The sequence below is a fragment of the Numenius arquata genome, chromosome 3 (genome assembly GCF_964106895.1).
Source record: "Numenius arquata chromosome 3, bNumArq3.hap1.1, whole genome shotgun sequence".
In the NCBI taxonomy this organism is placed as follows: Eukaryota; Metazoa; Chordata; class Aves; order Charadriiformes; family Scolopacidae; genus Numenius; species Numenius arquata.
In genome coordinates this window covers 19303218-19322619 of record NC_133578.1, presented here as the reverse complement: position 1 = coordinate 19322619, position 19402 = coordinate 19303218, and the positions used below count along the sequence as shown (strand labels likewise).

The 19402-nt window shown below is 37.0% G+C and overlaps 1 protein-coding gene across 2 annotated transcripts in view; it reads right to left on the bottom strand.

Annotated features, from left to right (window-relative positions):
• Nucleotides 1-4178: 4178 nt before the first annotated feature.
• PSMD14 (proteasome 26S subunit, non-ATPase 14) overlaps nt 4179-19402 on the bottom strand; it is a 49177-nt gene continuing 33953 nt past the window's right edge. The window contains exons 8-12 of one of the 2 annotated variants that reach the window (XM_074145153.1): nt 14035-14142; nt 10606-10680; nt 8156-8281; nt 6802-6864; nt 4179-4607 (exon numbers count right to left, since the gene is read on the bottom strand). In XM_074145153.1, coding sequence (XP_074001254.1) covers nt 4509-4607; nt 6802-6864; nt 8156-8281; nt 10606-10680; nt 14035-14142 — 471 coding nt within the window. In that variant the 3' untranslated portion in view covers nt 4179-4508. The remainder of the gene's footprint in view (nt 4608-6801; nt 6865-8155; nt 8282-10605; nt 10681-14034; nt 14143-19402) is intronic. The other variant, XM_074145152.1, reaches the window with a different exon arrangement.

The window sequence follows — 19402 nt, the reverse complement described above, 5'->3', positions numbered from 1 at the left end:
AGCTCTAGCACCACAGTAATAACCCTTCAGTCCCTGGATCTGAAAGGGCTCCTTAGTATCAGAAGCTAGACATCCTGGGACCCTCACTAGACAGAAAGCACTTCATCCACCAAATGCTTCCCAAACGTTTGATTTACTTTTTTTTTTTTTTTTTTTTTTTTTCCCTTCCCTGGGAGAAGAGATTGGCCAATTGACACTATGCAGCAATCAGGAAAGACTCACTTTTGATCTTGCTGCTTGTGGAGAGGATGAAACGGCTTCTGCCATTGGTTAACCGCTGACAGTAATTTAATTAGATAGACATTAATTAGGATAATCACCTGGCTCCTGGTCGCGACGATCACGGCAAATTGAAGGAGATGATTTTATTGTGAGATAGAAGGAAGGGGGAAGGGAAGAGTATGTTTGCTGTAAGAGCTCATTATTATGTGACCTTTCCAGCATTATTTTTTTTTTACTACGGTTGGAAAATAAATCAAAACCCCTGCCTTTCCCCAAATATTGCCTGCGTGTCCCCCGCCTTTGTGTGTCAGGGAGGAGACCGGGTGCTGGGGGCTTCGGGAACCGGCTGCGAAGGGCTGGGCGGCCGCTGCCCTCGGCTCACCTCCCCGATTTGCCTTCCCCCTTCGGGGCGCGCAGCCCCTCTCCCGTGAGCGACCCCCCCCTTCCCACCCGTGCCTGCTTCGCGGGGGGAAAATACACCCTCCGTCCCCGCTGCCAGTGGCCGCGTATCATCTCTTTTAAGTTCTGAAATAATCATAAGCCGCGCAGCCGAAGTGCCCTAATGTATTTGCCGCGATGTTTACGGGTTCTTTAGTAAATAAATATTTTATCTGGGAGCCGTAATGCCGGAGATTATCAGCAAAACAGCGTGGAAGGCATCCATCTACCCATCCGGCTCCGGCTTGCTTTCCACTCGGTGCCTGCTTTTCCTCCGTGACTCAGTCCCACGGCCAGCGCTAGGAGGGGAGAGATCTTTTGTAAGAGATTTGTCGTGAGCCGCTGCGGCGGCCGGCGGGTTCAGGGCGGGAGCCGAACCGCGAGGGTGCTGCAGCGGGAGCCGCCGGCACCCTCTGCCCGGGGGCGTCTCCGCAACAGCCGCGGGCCCAGCCGAGCCCCGGCCCCGGCGGAGAGCGGCGGCCCCGGGCTGCGCACCCGCGGGCTGCGGCAGCCCCCCCACCTCCGCTGGGGACCCTCCCTGAGCGGGAGGGACCGGCCGCTGTGTCCCGCGGCGCGTCCGTGCGAGCCTCGGGATAATTGGGAGCGGGACCCTCCCAGGCGTGAAGATGCGCCCAAAGAGTTCGGGGGACTCGTTCGCCACCCCGCCTCTGCCCAGCATCAGCCTCAATTTCCCTGCCTAGGCAAGCTTGGGAGCTTCTAAAAGTACCGGTTTTTTGGTTTTTTTTTTGCCCTTGGAGGAGCTCTCCTGTTCCATTTTTCTTAGTATTTTCCCCTTAGCGCTTTGGACTTCAGGTATTTTACAGATCATGTCTCTTCCCAGGTGACAGCAGCCGGCTTCAAATTCCACCGATAGCTAACGCAACCTGGACCACCATGTAATAAAACCAAGACCAGCGTATAATCATCTGAAGCCGGGCTGAAACTTTGCAAACTCAAATCCAAAAAAGCCTAGAACCAGGATGACTTGTAAGAATGCGTATTTCAACACTCAAATCCCACAGCCATTTATTTTTCTGTTGCTTAACTGTGAGCTAGTTCGGTTATTTGGTGTTTCATAGAAGCCGGCATACACATACACTCCACAAGGAAATTATTCTAATAAAATGAATTATGACGCAAAAAGCAAGCAGTTTACTATTTTACTCGCAGTCGGGTGGTACAGCACGTACAACTTCCCATACTACACCTTCTCCTTTCAGTGCTTAAAGAATAGTTTTATTAATTTCAGTTCTAGGTACTGTTTCCGACGCTTGTTTCACCAGTGTGCTCACCCTTTCCTTTCCCTGTTCGAATCCAACAGAAAAGTAATGGACTCATGTAGGCAGGAGATGGGTCGAAACGCAGATAAACCCTGGGAAGCGCTGCCCCGAATTACGGAGCTACACCCATATAGATGCGGAGCCGCAATGAATTCAGTGGTGTACTGCCAATCACATGGAAGTGCTAATATATGCCAAAAATCCTCAGTGCACAACTCCTAAACTGGTATAATAGGGGGATATGCAATGGCAGGTGGTGTTATAGAATCGTCATAGAAAGAAGGAGAGAGGTTTGCTAATACAATATGCCCATCCTTCGTGCTGACAGGTGACGAGGGGTCAAGCTGCTAATGAAGGTCTGCTCCATTGCGGCTGGGGGCTCAGAAGGTGGCTGCTTGAAAACCTCTTTCTTTCTCCAAGATGGTATATTGGCTGCTGCTTTTCAGGTTACTGCATGTGCACATTCTTCCAAATCCTCTGTGTAGCTCCTAAAGCACTGGACAAAAAAGAGGAAAGATGCCCCAAAAACCAGCCTTTTGATTATTCATGAAACATCTTAGTAAATGGAAAATCGTGCCTTCAAGTCAAACCGAGGAGCGGATAGAAAGCAGGGTACCACAGCACAAGCTCATACTATGGGAGATCTGCATTTCCAACAGACTCCCTTCAGCCACCCTCTGCAAGATTTGACAAAATTAATTTTGAACATGCAAGGCTCACTGTTTATCTCCCTGCTTACACCGGCCTTTCCCGCATGTATACACTGCAGCACTGCTATCGCGCCTCTCCTGTTCTGCAGTGCCATGTTACCCACGACCTGCCAAACTATGTCTCCCGCGTGGTGTCACACGTGTGCGTGGGAGCAGATAGCGGCAGGAATGCGGAGCCCCGCCGGCAGACGAGCCCCAGGGCAGGTCCCCCCATCGGCTCCTGCCCCATCTCAGCCTGGGGTGCAGCGGTGTCCGCACACATCAGACAACGGCAAGGCCCAGCCTTCCTCGACGATATACAGTTTTTAGTGCAAATTGCCAGAAAGCACTTCCATTTAACTACATGCAGGCAAATGTCGTTTGGTATGTCTCCATTTTCCCAGTCTGATATTCTACTGCCTACTGTGGGGGCAGAGGGAAGGCCATAAGGAGGGCAGCTGCAAAAATCTGCATGTTTCCCTCTGAAGTAAGTGCATGCTAAATATACTTTGAGAGAGAGTTATTCTAAAATAGTAAATTAAAAGGCCTAAATAAGAAATTCCAAACAAAAGAAAAACCTCTGAATGGTAACGAGTAAGTAAACAAAAAATTACTGGGCACAAAGTTGAAAATAAAGACAGTTTTATGGGTTATTTTTTTACTATGCAAGTGAGAAATCAAATAGATTCTAAAAAATCATCTTCAACACAAAAAGATGCATCTAGTTCTAGTTTTAAAATATTTGCCTGCCACAATTGTTGCCATTCATTTAGAAAAAAATCCAGAAAAACCCGTAAACAAAATATTGAGAGTGACACAGAGAGAACACTTCAGCCCAGACAAAAGAATCAGATCAGCCTAAGTACCATCCAATGCTTAAAAAATAAACAAAGAAAACCCCCAACCAGCCTCTGCCCAAACCCAAAAGTCACTCCCCACACCCAGTTACTCGGCTTTGCCTGCTTAAAACCGAGTAGCCAACCCACCTGCCTTCCTGTGACTGTTTTCTTCTCTAGTCAGTGGAAAGAGTTTTAAATGTCATATTCCAGTTGGGACTCTTTCCATATATTTATATATACGGACATCTCGTGTACATTCTCCTTCACAGGAGGGAGGGAGGGAGGGTTCATATAACCTAGAAGAGGCTCTATCACTTTAATGTTTATTCTCAGAATACTGCTATTTATGATACCGCTTGTGAGAGTTGTGTGATTCAGTTATCAGCAAAACTGAACTCATTTTCTTAAGGTCAATTGTTTTTGGTCAATATTAGAGTTTGAACAATATTGAAAGGGAGCTGGCAGGGGAATTTTCAGCATTTAGGTTTTTGTAGACACTCAGAATTCAGCACTACTACAATTTTTTTTTTTTTTTTTTTTTCTTAAATTTCAATGAGACTAGCTGGTAATCAATGGGAGCCGAATTTCATTAGAGAATTTTTACTGTCCTAGCAATTAATATCTCAGTAGTTTTACAGAAGACAGGAATAAACATTTACCAACACTTTTCCTACACGGATAATTTTCTCAAAAAAGGCCATCCAGAACTTAAGACAGGTTTGTAAATGTATTTTTATTATGTTGCAACAATCAAAATATATATGTACTACTGATTTTTTCCCCCAAATATTAAATGAAAATGTAATACATTTTTGCCCACATTGTGTTCTTGAATGCTTTGGAATCTGTAAAGACCCTGACATAAAGAAACTGAAGCAACCGCACAATTAGAGACTGAAAGGTGTTATAGTGCTGCACTTACACTGCAAATGAAGTCAGATGTCTCTGTTTAATCAAATATAGCCTCATCAGTCTCTGTTTTGTGAGTATTAGAAACAATAAACAAATATACACAGAAAGCATCACAAACAGGAAATTGGTTATTTAAATACAACTGTATCCAACATAGCAGCTAAACACTGGACAATGTTTGAGGTCATCAGCACATCCACATGCTCTTCTAAATGACGTTTGGGATCCTGAAATACAAAGGATGCCATGAGAGAAATGACCGAAACACATCTCCAAAGGATCTCATTTACTTCAGGTCTCTTTAAGATGATTGTGAGTTAAGGCACACAGGCTAGTAATGCTCCTGCACTTTCCGTTCTAACAAGACCTAGCAAATAACTGAATTTCCATTAAAAATATTTTATTAGTCCATACTATCATTCATATAAGTTGAGGATACGTTTAGGAAGTAAGTTTCTATCCAGCATCTGACCATGACAGCTGTGAGTTTTAAGGACAACACACAATATGTGGAATTTACTATGCATCTCACTAAGGCCAATATTTTAATCTTAGTTCTGGTACATTGCAATTTGCTTTCAGATCTTAGTACAAATGAGTGTTCTAATCCTGTAAAGATTATAGCATGATCTAACACAGTCTTTGAATAGTTGTGTTGACTGCAAAGAAATTAGCATATTTATACCCATAAAAATAAAAAAATGCACAATGCTATGTTCAAATGTTCTGAAAAGTTGAATGTTAAGCCTGAGCAGTGTTCTGAAAATACACATCCCCACACACTATTACTCAATTGATGTGGGCATTTGTCGGCATCTGCATAGAACAATACGATTATTTCTGATTGGAAACCACACATACATTTCTTCAGTTTCAGAATTGAGATTAAGTAATTAATCTCCAAATACTGCAAAATTATCAGGCACACTTAAAAAACATCCCTAAACTTTACTGTAGCATTATTGTAGCATTCTTGTGGGTAAAGACATTAAAAATGGAAGACAATCATGTGTGGAAATCTTAATTTAAAAAAAAAACAACTATTGTCAAAATCTAATGAACTCATCTGAGTTTACATAAAAGTGTACTAGAAAAATGTGTGTAAGCTGTCCTTCTCAAATAACTCATTTTCAAAGATCATATAGTTCTCCAATATTCACTCTGTTCCTAGGAAATTATGTTCCTAGCCTAATAACATAATATCCCTATTGTGAGCAGCTGTTTCTTTACAATGCTTTTTATATAAGTTGCATTAAAAAAACCACATGGAAATTACTTAACCCTTTTGTAATTTAAAGAAAACTTAATAATTTTATCAGGAAAAAAATTATTTTCTTTTTAAAAAACTGTATCAAAATAGATCTTTTTCACATATAACGGTTTAAACAACTAGTGAAGCTGAAGTTCTGAGTTGACATCATAAGCCTTAAAATATAATCCTTCTTACATGTTTTGTTTTATATATGTATTTATGTATGTGTAGGTGTGCATAAACTCCATTGTTCTGAATGCTACAGAAATACACGAGTGACTGAACAATAGTGCAGATGTGTTATGACATAGCTGCTAGAAGCTGACACATAAGAGCAATCCAGAAGCCTTTAAATTCTTCTACTGCTACTGGCAATACAATAAATACTGGTTCTTTACGGACACGCTGTATATTTTTAAAGCTATTTCTTGTTTCCATTGCCTTTCTTGAATTTGAACATAACCTCTTACAAACTTGTTTTGCTCTCCTCTCCCTCACCAAAGCACACTTCCTCAACCTTCATGTTGAAATCAAACGTAGAAATAGTTTTCTGTCGAGTCTTCTATAAAGACATCGTAAAGACAAATCCTCATATTGCAAAGGGATAGAAAGAATTGAGTGGGTGTTCTCAGTTTCAGCTACAGTCCTAAACTGTTTTCCTCCAACAGCAATACAAAGCACCGCAGCTCACTTGCATACGTGTGTATTGGAGCTAAGCACTGACAGTGCGTTCATGAACCAAGAAGAGGGGCGAGCTGGCTCTTTAGCCACGATAATGCATAAACAACACTCCCACCTTTTTTCAATTATTACCGTTTTTTAAAAGTCTCCACTGTTTTGGCCTCTCTGACACGGATTTGAATATCTTTATGCCTCTTCTTGGAAAGAAGTTAGAAAAAAAAAAAGAAAAACTACGAAATCTCAACACTGCTCCTCAGCATGTAATACAAACGCATGTAGAACACAACTTGCAGATATTATGCCGACTACCTATAGTCAAAAGCCTGGCTCCTTACACGACAATCTTCAACAAAAATAAATTCGTTATTTGGAGCATTGAGAGTATCTTGCACGTAGAACTAAAATTCACCTATGCACATGTGAAAAAATTAATATTTAGAATGAACGAAGCATATCATTCCACCTCACTCTAATTCATCACACCTCACCTGCTTGCCAACATTTTTTATTGCCAGCTGTTCAGGTGTCATCTTATCTTCTTCTTCAACAGCCTGTGAAAGAAACACAGAAAAGGTCAGTGTTTCAGATTTCATTTACTTTTTCCCCAAGCCACAAGATTCTCAAAATATAATTCTCTTTCTTAAAAAAAAAAAGAAAAAAAAAATCAAACGGCAACACATTTCAGAAAGTCAAAAGGAAAGGTACTTCAGCTTTTCAGCAGACGTGGTTTTAATTACTAAGTGTTAGTGCAAAAGATCAAGGCAAATACTCATGGTTTTATTGCCAGATATTCACAAGACTGTTTTTAAGCAAAAATCTTAAATGAGCAGTATCAAGAGTTAAAGATAGTTGAAGATAGTTAACCGAGTAAAGCAGAATAAAAAATAACATTACTTACATTGTTTCAACTACTGGAGGTTTGATCTCAATAAATTTTTACACTGTTTAAAGTCACTTATTTTAATACATTTTTATAGTGTTCTGTTGCTTTCAAAGAGTCTTTATAAAGTAAATCCACTAACTTAACTAATGAATGAAGAATTGAATTTTGTTTTTAAGGACTTCCTAGAAGTTAAAAAAAATAGCACTTATCAAGAATGACTGACATGCTTACTACTAATAGAGTGCTTGTTAAGATGTAGTATTTATAAAAAATATTTCTAAGTGTAAGTGCCAGTACTTAAACAGTACAAATAACTGTGATTCCTCTTTCTTACAACACCAATAATACTATCTTTATCTAAAAAGAACATTGAGTTGGGCTCTAGAATGTGTTCTAAATACTTACTGTCCATTTGCTGGAATGATACAGAAAAATAACCTTTATTCTGCTATACTGGTCAAGTAGTCCTTGACTGAAGGAATGAAGAATACAATCAACTGCTTATTTTGATCTACAGGAATCTTATATTCTCTTCAGTAAGTAGAAATACAAAATTGATGTGATTACTCAAATTTCAAAGCAAAATATGTAATTGAACGCTTTGCCAGTCTAGGGCAAAAAGTTGTGTGGCAAATCCTGAAGAACTAATAGGTGACTTCACATAGAAATGATACACGGCTGATTAATAAGAAACACAAGTCTCTACAAGGCCATTAAATCCACGCTTGTGCCTAACAACCAAATGGAAAACTTTCAGGAAACTTTCCTGAAAACAGATTATACAAATCAAATAGCCACCAAAGTCCAAAAGAGTTCCTGCAACAATTGTTTTTATTGTTTTACAGTCTAGCCCTTTACAAGTCATTCTGAATAAAGCTTGTGATAATCAACTTACTCCTGAAATTAAGTAATAAATTCATAAACACAGCTACACTTATACTATTATGGGATATGAATACCTTGTTATAATTCTTAGCTAATTCTAGCATCTCCTTCACTACTGTTTCATTGAGTTTGCAATGTTCACTGTAGTCCTGAAGCGTCAAACCTTCCATCCAACTCTTCTTATGCAAATTTAGTAGCATCTGCAAAACAAAACTCTTTAGAACCTTCATTGTAAAATATATTCATAATACTATGAAGATCTCAGACAGAAAAACAATTTATAATAGTAAGAATGTAATAAAAAATTATAGATCTTACAATTATTAAACACAGGAAACACAACAATCAACTGTTCTGCTACAGCAGACAACAGATTTTTGCATAAGTTTTTAAAGATCAAACTTCTTGAACCCCAGATATGAAGATGAGGCGTGGAAACCAGAGGCACATTTACTTCGACAGGAATACTCACATTTTTCTTTTGTAATTTTTTACTTTTGCTCTAGGTTGAGAATGCACAATTACATTGCAGAAAAGCTAACAGAAAGGTGAATAGTTTAGCTGCAAAATAAGGAATGGTTGAAGCTTCTGGCCCCTGACACAGTTGAAAAATATTTTAATGCTTGGATTAAATGTATGAAGTAGTTATTTAGGCTTCACTGATTATCTTGAACTGTATGCAAGCAGCTGCCACAGTTGTGATGAAATGAACTTCAAAAGCAACCAAAGCGTAGCTTGTGTGTGTTTGTCCTCCTACAAAGTAAACAGCCCTAAAAACAACATGATAAAGTGATGCAGAGTTTTGATGGTGATAAACATGGGGACTATTAGAAATATCTGAAATGTTTAACTTGACACTCTGATGTCATTCTTGAAAGTGTGAAGGAATAGCTATAAAGGCAATTTCCTGATTTTCATGAATAAAGAAAGCATATTTTGTGGCTCTTCTGCACACTTGAGGACTGCAGGGAGGACCCTTTCAGCAAACAGTTTCAGCTTGCCTTCCATTTAGAAACATTTACTACAGATGTCTTTGAGAAGCCATAAGCCCTGTAAGTGCTATCGCCTGAATAAAAGTGCCTGTTTCATCCTCTGTACAGCTTCCAAAGAAACCTGGCTTTGGAACATACGAACTGAGTCGAAAGTTTGTGTCATAATTTGTATTAGCAAGATCTTAGTTACTGACAGAAGGAGTTGTAGGCAAACTGCATATGGACAGTTTAGCTAGGCTATGTGGATTTTAAAATTATGGTTTGGTGTGATGGGCTCCTCATCTAATACATGAAGCATGTACCCTTCTTACTACAGATGGAGATAACAGATCACCACCGCCATATGAGGGAGGGTTGAGATATGTATGAACCTGCCTTATGAAAGATGTGTGGAGATAGTTGCTGCTTCACAGATTAAAGTTTCCCTAACTTGGTCAAGATTATTCTCCTACTTGCAAAGGTAACAGCTTACATATGTCAAGCCATTAAAGAAAATACTCACTTGGCATTTCAGAAAAGACTGGATTGGCCAGACTGTTGGATTTGAACAGAAACAATAACCTCTGGAAGCTTCATGGACGTTCCCTGAGAGAGCTGGTTTTGTTGAATTTTTAAGTAACAGTGAGGTCTTGAAAGCCTGACACCGTCTTAGAAAGGGTTATGCATTTCACAACTTCTTTTCAACTCCCTGGTTTGCATGCACATTCTTCCATTATTCAAAATTTTTTTTTTTTTAATTACTTCTAGCGCTCTAAAAGTCAAAATTAAGTGAGAAAACTATTCTGACCATGTCATCATAAACGATCAATTTATAACCCCAACAAGGCCATGAACATACATGGGCATAACTGAGGACAGAATCTGGCTTTTCAAGAATTAACTTCTGCAGGCGATAAATAAGCTTTTTTCTGTTTTTTTCCTGTTTGTTTTCCTGGTTGAGATTGTCAAACTAGATTTTACTTGTAGCTGAGGAAGTTTGATACAAACGTAACTAACAATATTTGTTGTCAGTAACCAAACAATATTTTTTCTGTAAATGCAGGACGTCACTACTTCCTGATATTCAGTGAAGTCTTGGGAAGCTCCACTCATACCAACTGGAAGCACCTTTCTGTCAAAGCAATTACAGCCAATAAAAACATGACATTCTTTCGTTATACAACTCCGTTTTAGAAAATACGGTCTTCTAGCTTCAGGAATTCCAGCCTGTGAAAATCTAAGGCAGCTGTACGTCTTCCAGTTTCATCACTGAAAACTTTGTACAAACCTGTTAAGTGCAGGGAACAGCATGAGGACTTTCCACAAAACACATGGACAGAAACGTTGTCAAACTACTTGTATGAATATTGGAACATGGTTTTGGAAGATTTCATTATCATGACTACACATCTAAGTGCCTTCGGAAAAGAAGCCATCTACTCCAGGAGACTTAAAACAAGTACTGAAGGTATCAGCAGTTGAAATCAGAATATTGCCACAAAAAGAGTTTGTTTAGTGTTCTTTACCCTCTGAATAAAAGCTAAAACAATTACCTTCTGTTCTAGTTCATTCTTCCTGTAGTTGATGGTGATGGAATAGTAATGTCTGTTTAGTCCATGAATTAGTGCCTGTAAAATTCAGGGAAAAATTTGCATAAAAATTTTCCACCACTGAAATGAAGAAATATAGGAAGGAAAGAGTTGATTTAAAAACAGCTATGTTCAAACATCACTTAAATAAAAGAAAAACTGCAAAGAAACAAACACACACACAGAGACTATGAGTAGGTATCAAGTAAATATCTGTTCGTTTCTCTTTCAGTGTTCATTAACCGACAGTTATACTTTCTATTTCTAAACCATGGATTTTTTCACACAGTAACAACTATCATAGGAAACAGTGGTAACTGCCTGCAAACATTTGACCAATACATATGCACAAACATATTTCTCTCAAATCCTTCCTCTCTCAATAAATTCGTTGTCACGTCTATTAAAATATAAGGCTCTTTCTGTTACAAAAGGACATTGGCTATCTATTTATTTACATGCACTGCCAACATTCCCAAGTTCATTCTCTAAAGCACAATATAAAGAGAGTAGATGAAGCAGTGATTAAACACGTCAAGTATCGGTTAGACTACGTGCATCAAATTAACCTTGGATATTAAAGCTAATTTTCTTTTTTAACTTTAAATGAAAAAAACCATTTCTCATTACATCTACATCCTTTTCAGATTTGTCCTTAAACTTGTATGTCACAATCTGGTCGACTGAGATTAGGTTAATAGAAGATACATGCATATAGATGTCAATTTTGCTCATATACATTACTCTTTTATTTTTTTAACATTTTTGACTCCAGGGTGAGTTGGATTAATAGTTGGGAGGTGTGGGGAGTTAAGAAAATTCTATGATAAATCCTCATCACAACTAAACAACATTGTCTATTTTTGAAATAAAATTTTACATTTGAAGTATACATTTAGAAATAGGATGATAAATCATACATACAATATGCAGAATTAGTGGCAAATATTTCTTATGTTTCAATCATTCCACCTATTTATGTTTAAATATAGTCTTTAGAACTATACAGACTGTATCTTATGCAACTTAATATTTCAGCATTCCAAAATTATCTGTATGAAAGCTGAAAATGTTCTCATACATACATTTTAAACAGATTTCTTTTGCGAACACATATACAAAGATACAAAACAACCTGAATGGTTACATTTACGAGAACCAGCAGTTACAGACAACAATTACTTGTGTCACTCATTATAATTAAAATTGTAAAATACAGGTTTTATCATTAATAAAGTAAGTTATGGTTGAAACTATTAGCAATAAGTAGTTTCCACTGCCATTTTCTTACCCCAGTGAAAATGATTGCACATGAGGTTTTGGGGTTTGTGTTTAAACTCAGTTGTAGATATTTAGCGAGTTCTCTAAAGCTCCTAAAATTTCACAAACACCTTTGCCTTCCCCCACCATCCTCTCTCTCTTTCCTCTCCCCTTCCGAAGTCACTCTTTAAAAGAATGGACAAATGTAGAAGGCAAACAACTGTTCCACTTCAAACCTGAACAGTAGTTGCAGTTTAGCCACTGCAACAGGTTAAATTACAACCCATAAAACACTTCAAAGCTGAGCTTGTTCTTAGTGTGTTTTTTTTCAAATGGAAACCATCATTCCAACAAGCCTTGCAAATTAGATGCACAAAGAGCAAGTAAAAAAAGCTGTTGATAAGGGAGCACAAGTAAAAACACAAAAAAAGGAATGAAGTCAAGCCACATACTATTCTTATTCTCGAGATTTTAAGGAATGTCTTAAATTCCCTGCTTCTAGCCCGGCTGAAATCAGTATTAAGTTTGCTGCTGACCCCAACTGAGTCAGAATTTTATATTCATGACCTCAGAATAAAAGCAAAACAACACTGCAAGAGCCCTTGCCGTTTTAAGAACTGAATATAATTTTAAACTATGATTTTTAGCTTAACACTGACATTTGCAACTTCTCACTGCCAACTTGCAAAAAACCAACACAAACAAAAAATATCCACTGTAAAAACAGAAACCCAAAACTCCCATGGCTAAAGTATGCCATGCTGTAGTGACAGTGATATTAAAATAATGAAGTCGAACAATACTACAGGGGTTTACAAAGGAGGTCATTACACACAGTACAGAAAAGCCCAGTTAGACCAGCCCTGAAACATGCAAGCATGGGCTTGCCAATACCTAATCAAGAGTATTAGCTGCTTATTTCATACTCATTATAATTTGCAGGTTTTACCGATTCAAAAATCAAAAGTAAAACACAGCAACTCCTGAAGCACTCTTTAATTATCTGATTTTTTTGGCTAGTATTTTTAGAAATAATAAAGGGCTTCGAAGCATTAATAATAAAAAACAACTGATCTTTGGAAAGATGGGGGTATGGTGATCTAGTAACTCCCAAAGGATAGCTCTCTTACAGCAGAAGTTTAGCCCTTATTTCAGTTCTACTATGAGTAGCGTACGGTCTTTATCTTGGGATGTTTATCTAGCAAATATGACTTTTATTGTTCAAGTAACAGATCAAAAGAGCAAGAATTAGGCTTCATGGTGGCAAGTGTACATGCATTTTAGAACGCACAGCAAGGGAAAAAGAGTTTTCTGGAGAGAAAAAAGGAAAAACATTGAAGCAGAAGAATGACACAGGTAAAAGCATTAATCACTCCAGAGGATACTTGTTTCAGGACAGAAGCTACTTCTCAAAATAAAGGTTTGCTTCGTTGAAGACCAATATTTTTGTCTTCTTAGCGAAAGTCAACTTCAGAAATCAAACTTTGAATGTTTAGTTTCAGAAATGCTTGGAAAGAAATATAAGACAACATGCTCAAAAGCAACACTACAGTTGAAGCCGATCAAACATCCCATTTATCCACTGAATTAATTCCACCATTTTTTCAGAAAATTACTGCATTATATAAAAATCAGAGATTAATTATTTAAGACACAATACAAGGTTAAATCTAGATTAAGCAAGAACCTATATAAGCATATAAAAGAAAGAAAGATTATTAATGAAGAGGGAACTTTTTTCATAATTTGCTTCAGAATAATTTATCTTTAGGAAAACAGAGACGTTAATAAGCAACAAATTTTAAATTGCAGTAGTGAAAACACTACCTATTTTGCATCACATGGTATGACATCAATTGTCGCTTTTAAAAGTTTGCATTTCCATAAATCTGTACTTTAACCTTTGCGGTATATACTTATACATGCATTCACACTTAGGTAGCTAATTTAGGTCTCAATTTTAAACCCTTCACATTTATAACTCCATTGATGAATCACATCAATTATAAATGCATGCAGAAAAATGCTACAGAGAGAACAACAAACAATTTGTAGCTTACTGGTTTTAGGTACCTTTCCCCAAAATTGCTAAATAAATCTTGCAATTTACAGGACTATCAACACTGGGTTTACCTGGATAGATGGCTTGTTTAAGTGACCCAGATTTGAAGTTGTTTGTCTTGGTTCATGTCCCAAGACCATCATATTAGCATTGATCAATCTGAAGGCATCAATAACAACCTGTAAAAACAAGATGTCAAGTCAATTCTTTTTAGAAAATGCAACTAATAGTGCCAAGCAACAGTGGACAAGGCACAATCAACTCTCATCTGTTTTTGGCCTTTATCCAGAAAATCATTTAATTATAATATTAATAAAAAAGAGCCTCCTGCTGGCTATGTTATCAGCACACTATACTACCTTGTATTGTAAGATGACACCAATTATTACCTTTTCCATGGAGCTCTAAGTTTTATATACATGATATCATCATATAACATTGAATTTTTATGTACGCTTACTCTAAGCTTGAAAGGTATGCATATGTTTGTCACTTAAATCTTATCCAATCAAAATGAATGACAGAGAAAGACTAAAACTGAAAGTGAGCACAAGCTAAGGGACCGAGTCTAAAGCCCAGTCCTGTCACATCAATTATACTACCACAATACTTGAAATGACAACAAAATTATAGCCAGCAAGGAACTTGCCCCATGTATTCCCTTCTAGTCAGATGCTTTTTGCTTCTTGTGACTACGAAAGGGTCTATAAACTGTCTGATGGATTAAAAAGTCCTTGTCAGTGTCATGCTCAGGAGTAAAAAATAGAGTAAAAGAAAACCAAGGTCATTTATGATTTAAAGGTACATGGTAGGTAGTATTCAGTGCTATTTCATTGCAAATAACGTAAAAACCATCACTGATTTTTATTCTGTCCTGTGCTGAATTTGTCTACGAAAATCTTTGGAAATAGTATTTCATGGCCCCATACAATAAAACCCACACCCCTATCCAACACCTGTGGGAGGTGGAACAGAGCTGAGAACACACCAGCAATACTCAAACCCACTCTTACTGGGTACTCGCCATTAAAGATTCAGAACTGCAGGATAAGATTTCTTGTTTAGGCCCCGGTCTTTTAACTGGACCAGTGCATGTACAGCCTTGTACACCCACAGAAATAGTACCAGGCAGACTTTGCAGGCATCTTGTCTACACATGTTTGAAGAGATATTCTAGTTCATTAAACGAAACAGTTTAAATCTCCTTTTAACAGCTCTTCTACAATCATTTTTTATTCTCTTCCTCTCCGTACTATGAGATGGACAACAACAGATATGTATACGGCTGATTTGATATTTTGAGGAATTAGACCCAAACCAAATCTTTTCTATTGAACAAACAAGAAATCAACCGCTGTCACTGATAGTCTGCAGAGAAAGCGACATCGAGTCTCCCACCTTCTTCTAACATTTTGCTCTCCATTTGCAGAAATATTAATAACTAAATAAATATACAATTTATTAGGAGTACAATATAAATATTGAAGTAATTCATATGGAAACAAAATTAATCAGCAAGTATTTATAACAAAAAAAATTATCAAAGTGTAAGCTGAAAAAGCCTAATAACTTATCACCTGTTGTATTTGCTTTTGAGACCCAATTATTTCAGTCATGTTGAATGACTCAGTGCCACTAAGGGCTATTGCTTGGACCTTCAGCTGACTGGCCAGATCATCTGCGTATGTCATGTCTTAAACTGCAGGCAGTATGTACAAAAAATAATATGCTTTATTAACAATGTTAGATTGTGACCCAATTAAACTGCGTTAACAGTGACATTTTTTTAAGAACAATAAATCTGAATTGTGTTTTGGTTTTATTAATATGCAGCAGAAGCATGCCATCTGACATTAATGTTACAGAAAAAGGAATTACATTTAAAAAAAACCTTAATTCTCAAAAAAATCTGAAACAGTTTCTATACATCTATGCATTCTTTGTGGTAAGATACAAAATAATTGTAGTCTTTTCCTTTTTTATCATGATCAGATTTTTCTCTATCTCAAAACACTTATAACAAGCTTTTGCATGTAGCTCTATGTTCCATTTTAACCAGATGCTCTAATTTATGAACACCTGGAAATGCCCAACCATAACAAACAGGCAGTATAAATTAAAAAGTCAAAGCAAAGCAAAAGAATTCCACACCACAAGTTCTCCAGAGACTAGCTAGGTAAGGGTAAAAAAACCCAAGCAAGTAAAAATTTACCCTGAGGAGCAAGAAACATGAACTTGGCAGTATATTATAATCACAAGGAGCTGCTTTATAACTTCCTAACGGCCATGTGTGATTTGAGTTTAACTGAGAGCTTCCCTAGGCAATGCTGAGCTTATCCAAGAACGAAGAGCACTGTCCGGATTGGGACCGAGTCATGTGAAATAAAAAGGAAATCCAAAATAAAAAACTGATTAAACTTCGTTTTGATAACAAATTCAACATTTCAGTCAGTGTTCTCAAGGTTATGTTTGGATAAATTTCACATTAAAATATGAGAACTAGCTGCTAAAATATTTCTAAGAGATCCTGAATATTTCTCTAGCATTTTAATTCTAGACCAGAAGCAACTTTCATTATGTCTCAGGTACTACCTGTGTGGGAAAGGACTACCCGCTCAATCTGTCCCCCGGAAGGAATGAAATGCAAGTATTTCCTAAGTAGAACTAACAGCAATCTAACAGAAAGTAGTATGAAATATTAAAATCACAAATCCTAAGCTTTAAAAAGGGATAAAATTGCAATTTCTACAATCTCAGAAGGGTATAGAAAGTACGCATGTGAACAATATTTCTCGTCTTGGTTGCACTGTGACGACCAATGGTAACTAAATACTTTAACTACACTAAGATTAAAGGAATTTGCTGCTATCACTATAGCAACCATCTTAAAGAAACTAACATGCTCAACAACCTGGAGGCTAAATTTAGACCTAATACGCAATAAAAACATAAATACAACAACAAATCCTACATATTCATTTCTATGAAATGTAATTGCTTTTTTCACAGAGAGCACAAGTCAGTCCCTCCTTTAGAGGATTATATCAAAATAAATAGACTCATTAATGTCCAGTGTACTAATGAGCAACGGGTGAAGTAGGTGTTAATTATGCCACAGTAAGACGCAAGAAAAAAGCCCCGGTGAGCACTTGGAGGTGTGTACAAGCTGAAGTCTCCTCTCTACATTTGTGTATTTTGAAGTACAGCATGATGCAATCAGATGACAGCAACATGGTCCCTCGTATTCTACGATGGAAACTTTAGACACAGTATTCTGAACAAAGAACCTCTAAGGATGAATTAAAAGCAGCAAAAAACCCCACTCTATTACTTAGGTTTTTCTTGTAAGAAGTCACTATTTCCCATCCAAAAATTTTAAGATTTCATTACATATATACTTAAATTACCTAATGCAGCGTAAAACTAGATGCAGAGTAAAAACTAGAGTTTCCAAGCTTCATGCTAAATTCCCTCTCTGTAAAGACATAAAAAAGTTACACAAAAGCCTATGTCACTGGGATATTTTCCAGAAACATGAAGGTAGATTTTTTTATAAATACACTTCCATAGTGTAACTCTTTCACCGCTCTGACCATTTAATTTTTCCTAGTACAAATGTCTTCAGACTTTTCAGAGGTCATCTCAACAGCAGACAGCTTATAACAAAACCATTAGCAGTTTGGCTAGCTTAAGGAAACCTCTTACTTTCCTTTTTTGTTTATTATCACTGCATGAATCTGCAGCATATGAGAGTTTATAATTTCTCAGGCTTGTTAAATTCATGTTAAAGGTCTGTTTTCTTGTTGAATAAATTTTGTTCATATAATGCTGCCTATTTCATATACTGAGTCTTTAATAGCACCTTTGGTCTATGCGCAACTCACAGATCAAAACAGAGGACTAAAATAGGGGTTGATGATGCTATTTACATGTGTGATTCCTGCTGTCTTCTTGTTAGTAGCTTTAATATAATAGAAGACCTTGTCTGTTTTGTAATTAACACATCTTTACTGGAGAGATATTTGGAAGTGATTGCTGTGAATATACTGGTTAGTAAAATAAACACAATCACACACCACTTTCTGTTATCAGACAAATTTGTGAATTGTACACATTATACTCCAGATCAACAAACTGTGATATAACAGCCAAGTAGAAGACACATTTATATAACCCTTTATTTTTCTGAAAATATGTATTCAATCTGACCTTGCAAATATAATTAGCTTGTGGGATGTGTGGATTTCAGTACCATGGACGCTTTACTAATTGCAGCTCTTGGAAATAGATACTAAATATTTGGAAGCTGCCAATACAAAATAAAAACTGCATCTTTTTGTACATCTGTCTTAGCTTCAAAAAGCATAATAATCTAAAAAACAATAACTATACAGCATTTTTAAAGCATTTCCCCGGGGTCAACAACCCACAGTAGAGCCCGCATAATGTATTTTTAGAAAGAAAATTTACAATTATCTTCATTGTACTTAATAAATTTGAGGATAGCTATAATTAATATGATTCATAGTTATTCACAATCTACAGACACATGCTGGACTCCTCAATTGCTAACTAGATAAAAATCTAGCCTTTTATAGTCTCCACATAGTTATTAAAAATAATGGCTTGATTAAAATTTAGGATGCTTGGCAGCCAGACTTGTTTTAGCTTCTTCTGAGAGTGCGAATGCCATATATATATTACCACTGTTTCTAAGACAGTCTTCATAATTTCATGGGGTGTTCTTTAAAAAAAAATAATAAAAAATTAACAGGATTTCAAGAATATTTTACACACTCGATTCTATTAAATCCCTCCAATATCATATCTACAAACAATATTGAAAGTTGCAAGACCCACGACATTTTAATGGTAAACTTCAGTTAGAAACAAGTCAGCCTTTGTTGTTTAAATTAAAAAAAAAGTCTAACATCAATATTTTTTCCAGTGAAGAATCTATGACATATGGTGACTATCTTTAAAAACGTATTGTGTCCTTGGAATTCAAATAACGATGTATTGTTTATGCTATATGTTTATGAACAAACATACCAGTGCTTAAAGACAACTCTGCGAAGGATATAATGTGGTTACGCCAGGTGTGGAAAAAGAAGTAATGTCCCATCTAAAATCTCTTTTATCACCTGCAACTGACCTGTTATCAACTGCTTAGTTTGTTTCTAGATTCTTTAAAAATGAAGTGGAACATGTGACCTGAGAAGTGCAGCTCAGGTTTATGACCATTTCGTTATTTATGCTGCCATGCACTGTTAGACAACTACAAGTGAAGAACATCTTCTGTCCCCTGTAAGCCCACAACATAAAAAATTCAAAGAAATCTTACTTTTTATGCCATTTCCAATGAAAAGCACTAAGAACTGAAACTGACTCATGCCAAATGCATATCACTGAATTGCTGTGATTCTGAGTTTGAAGTTT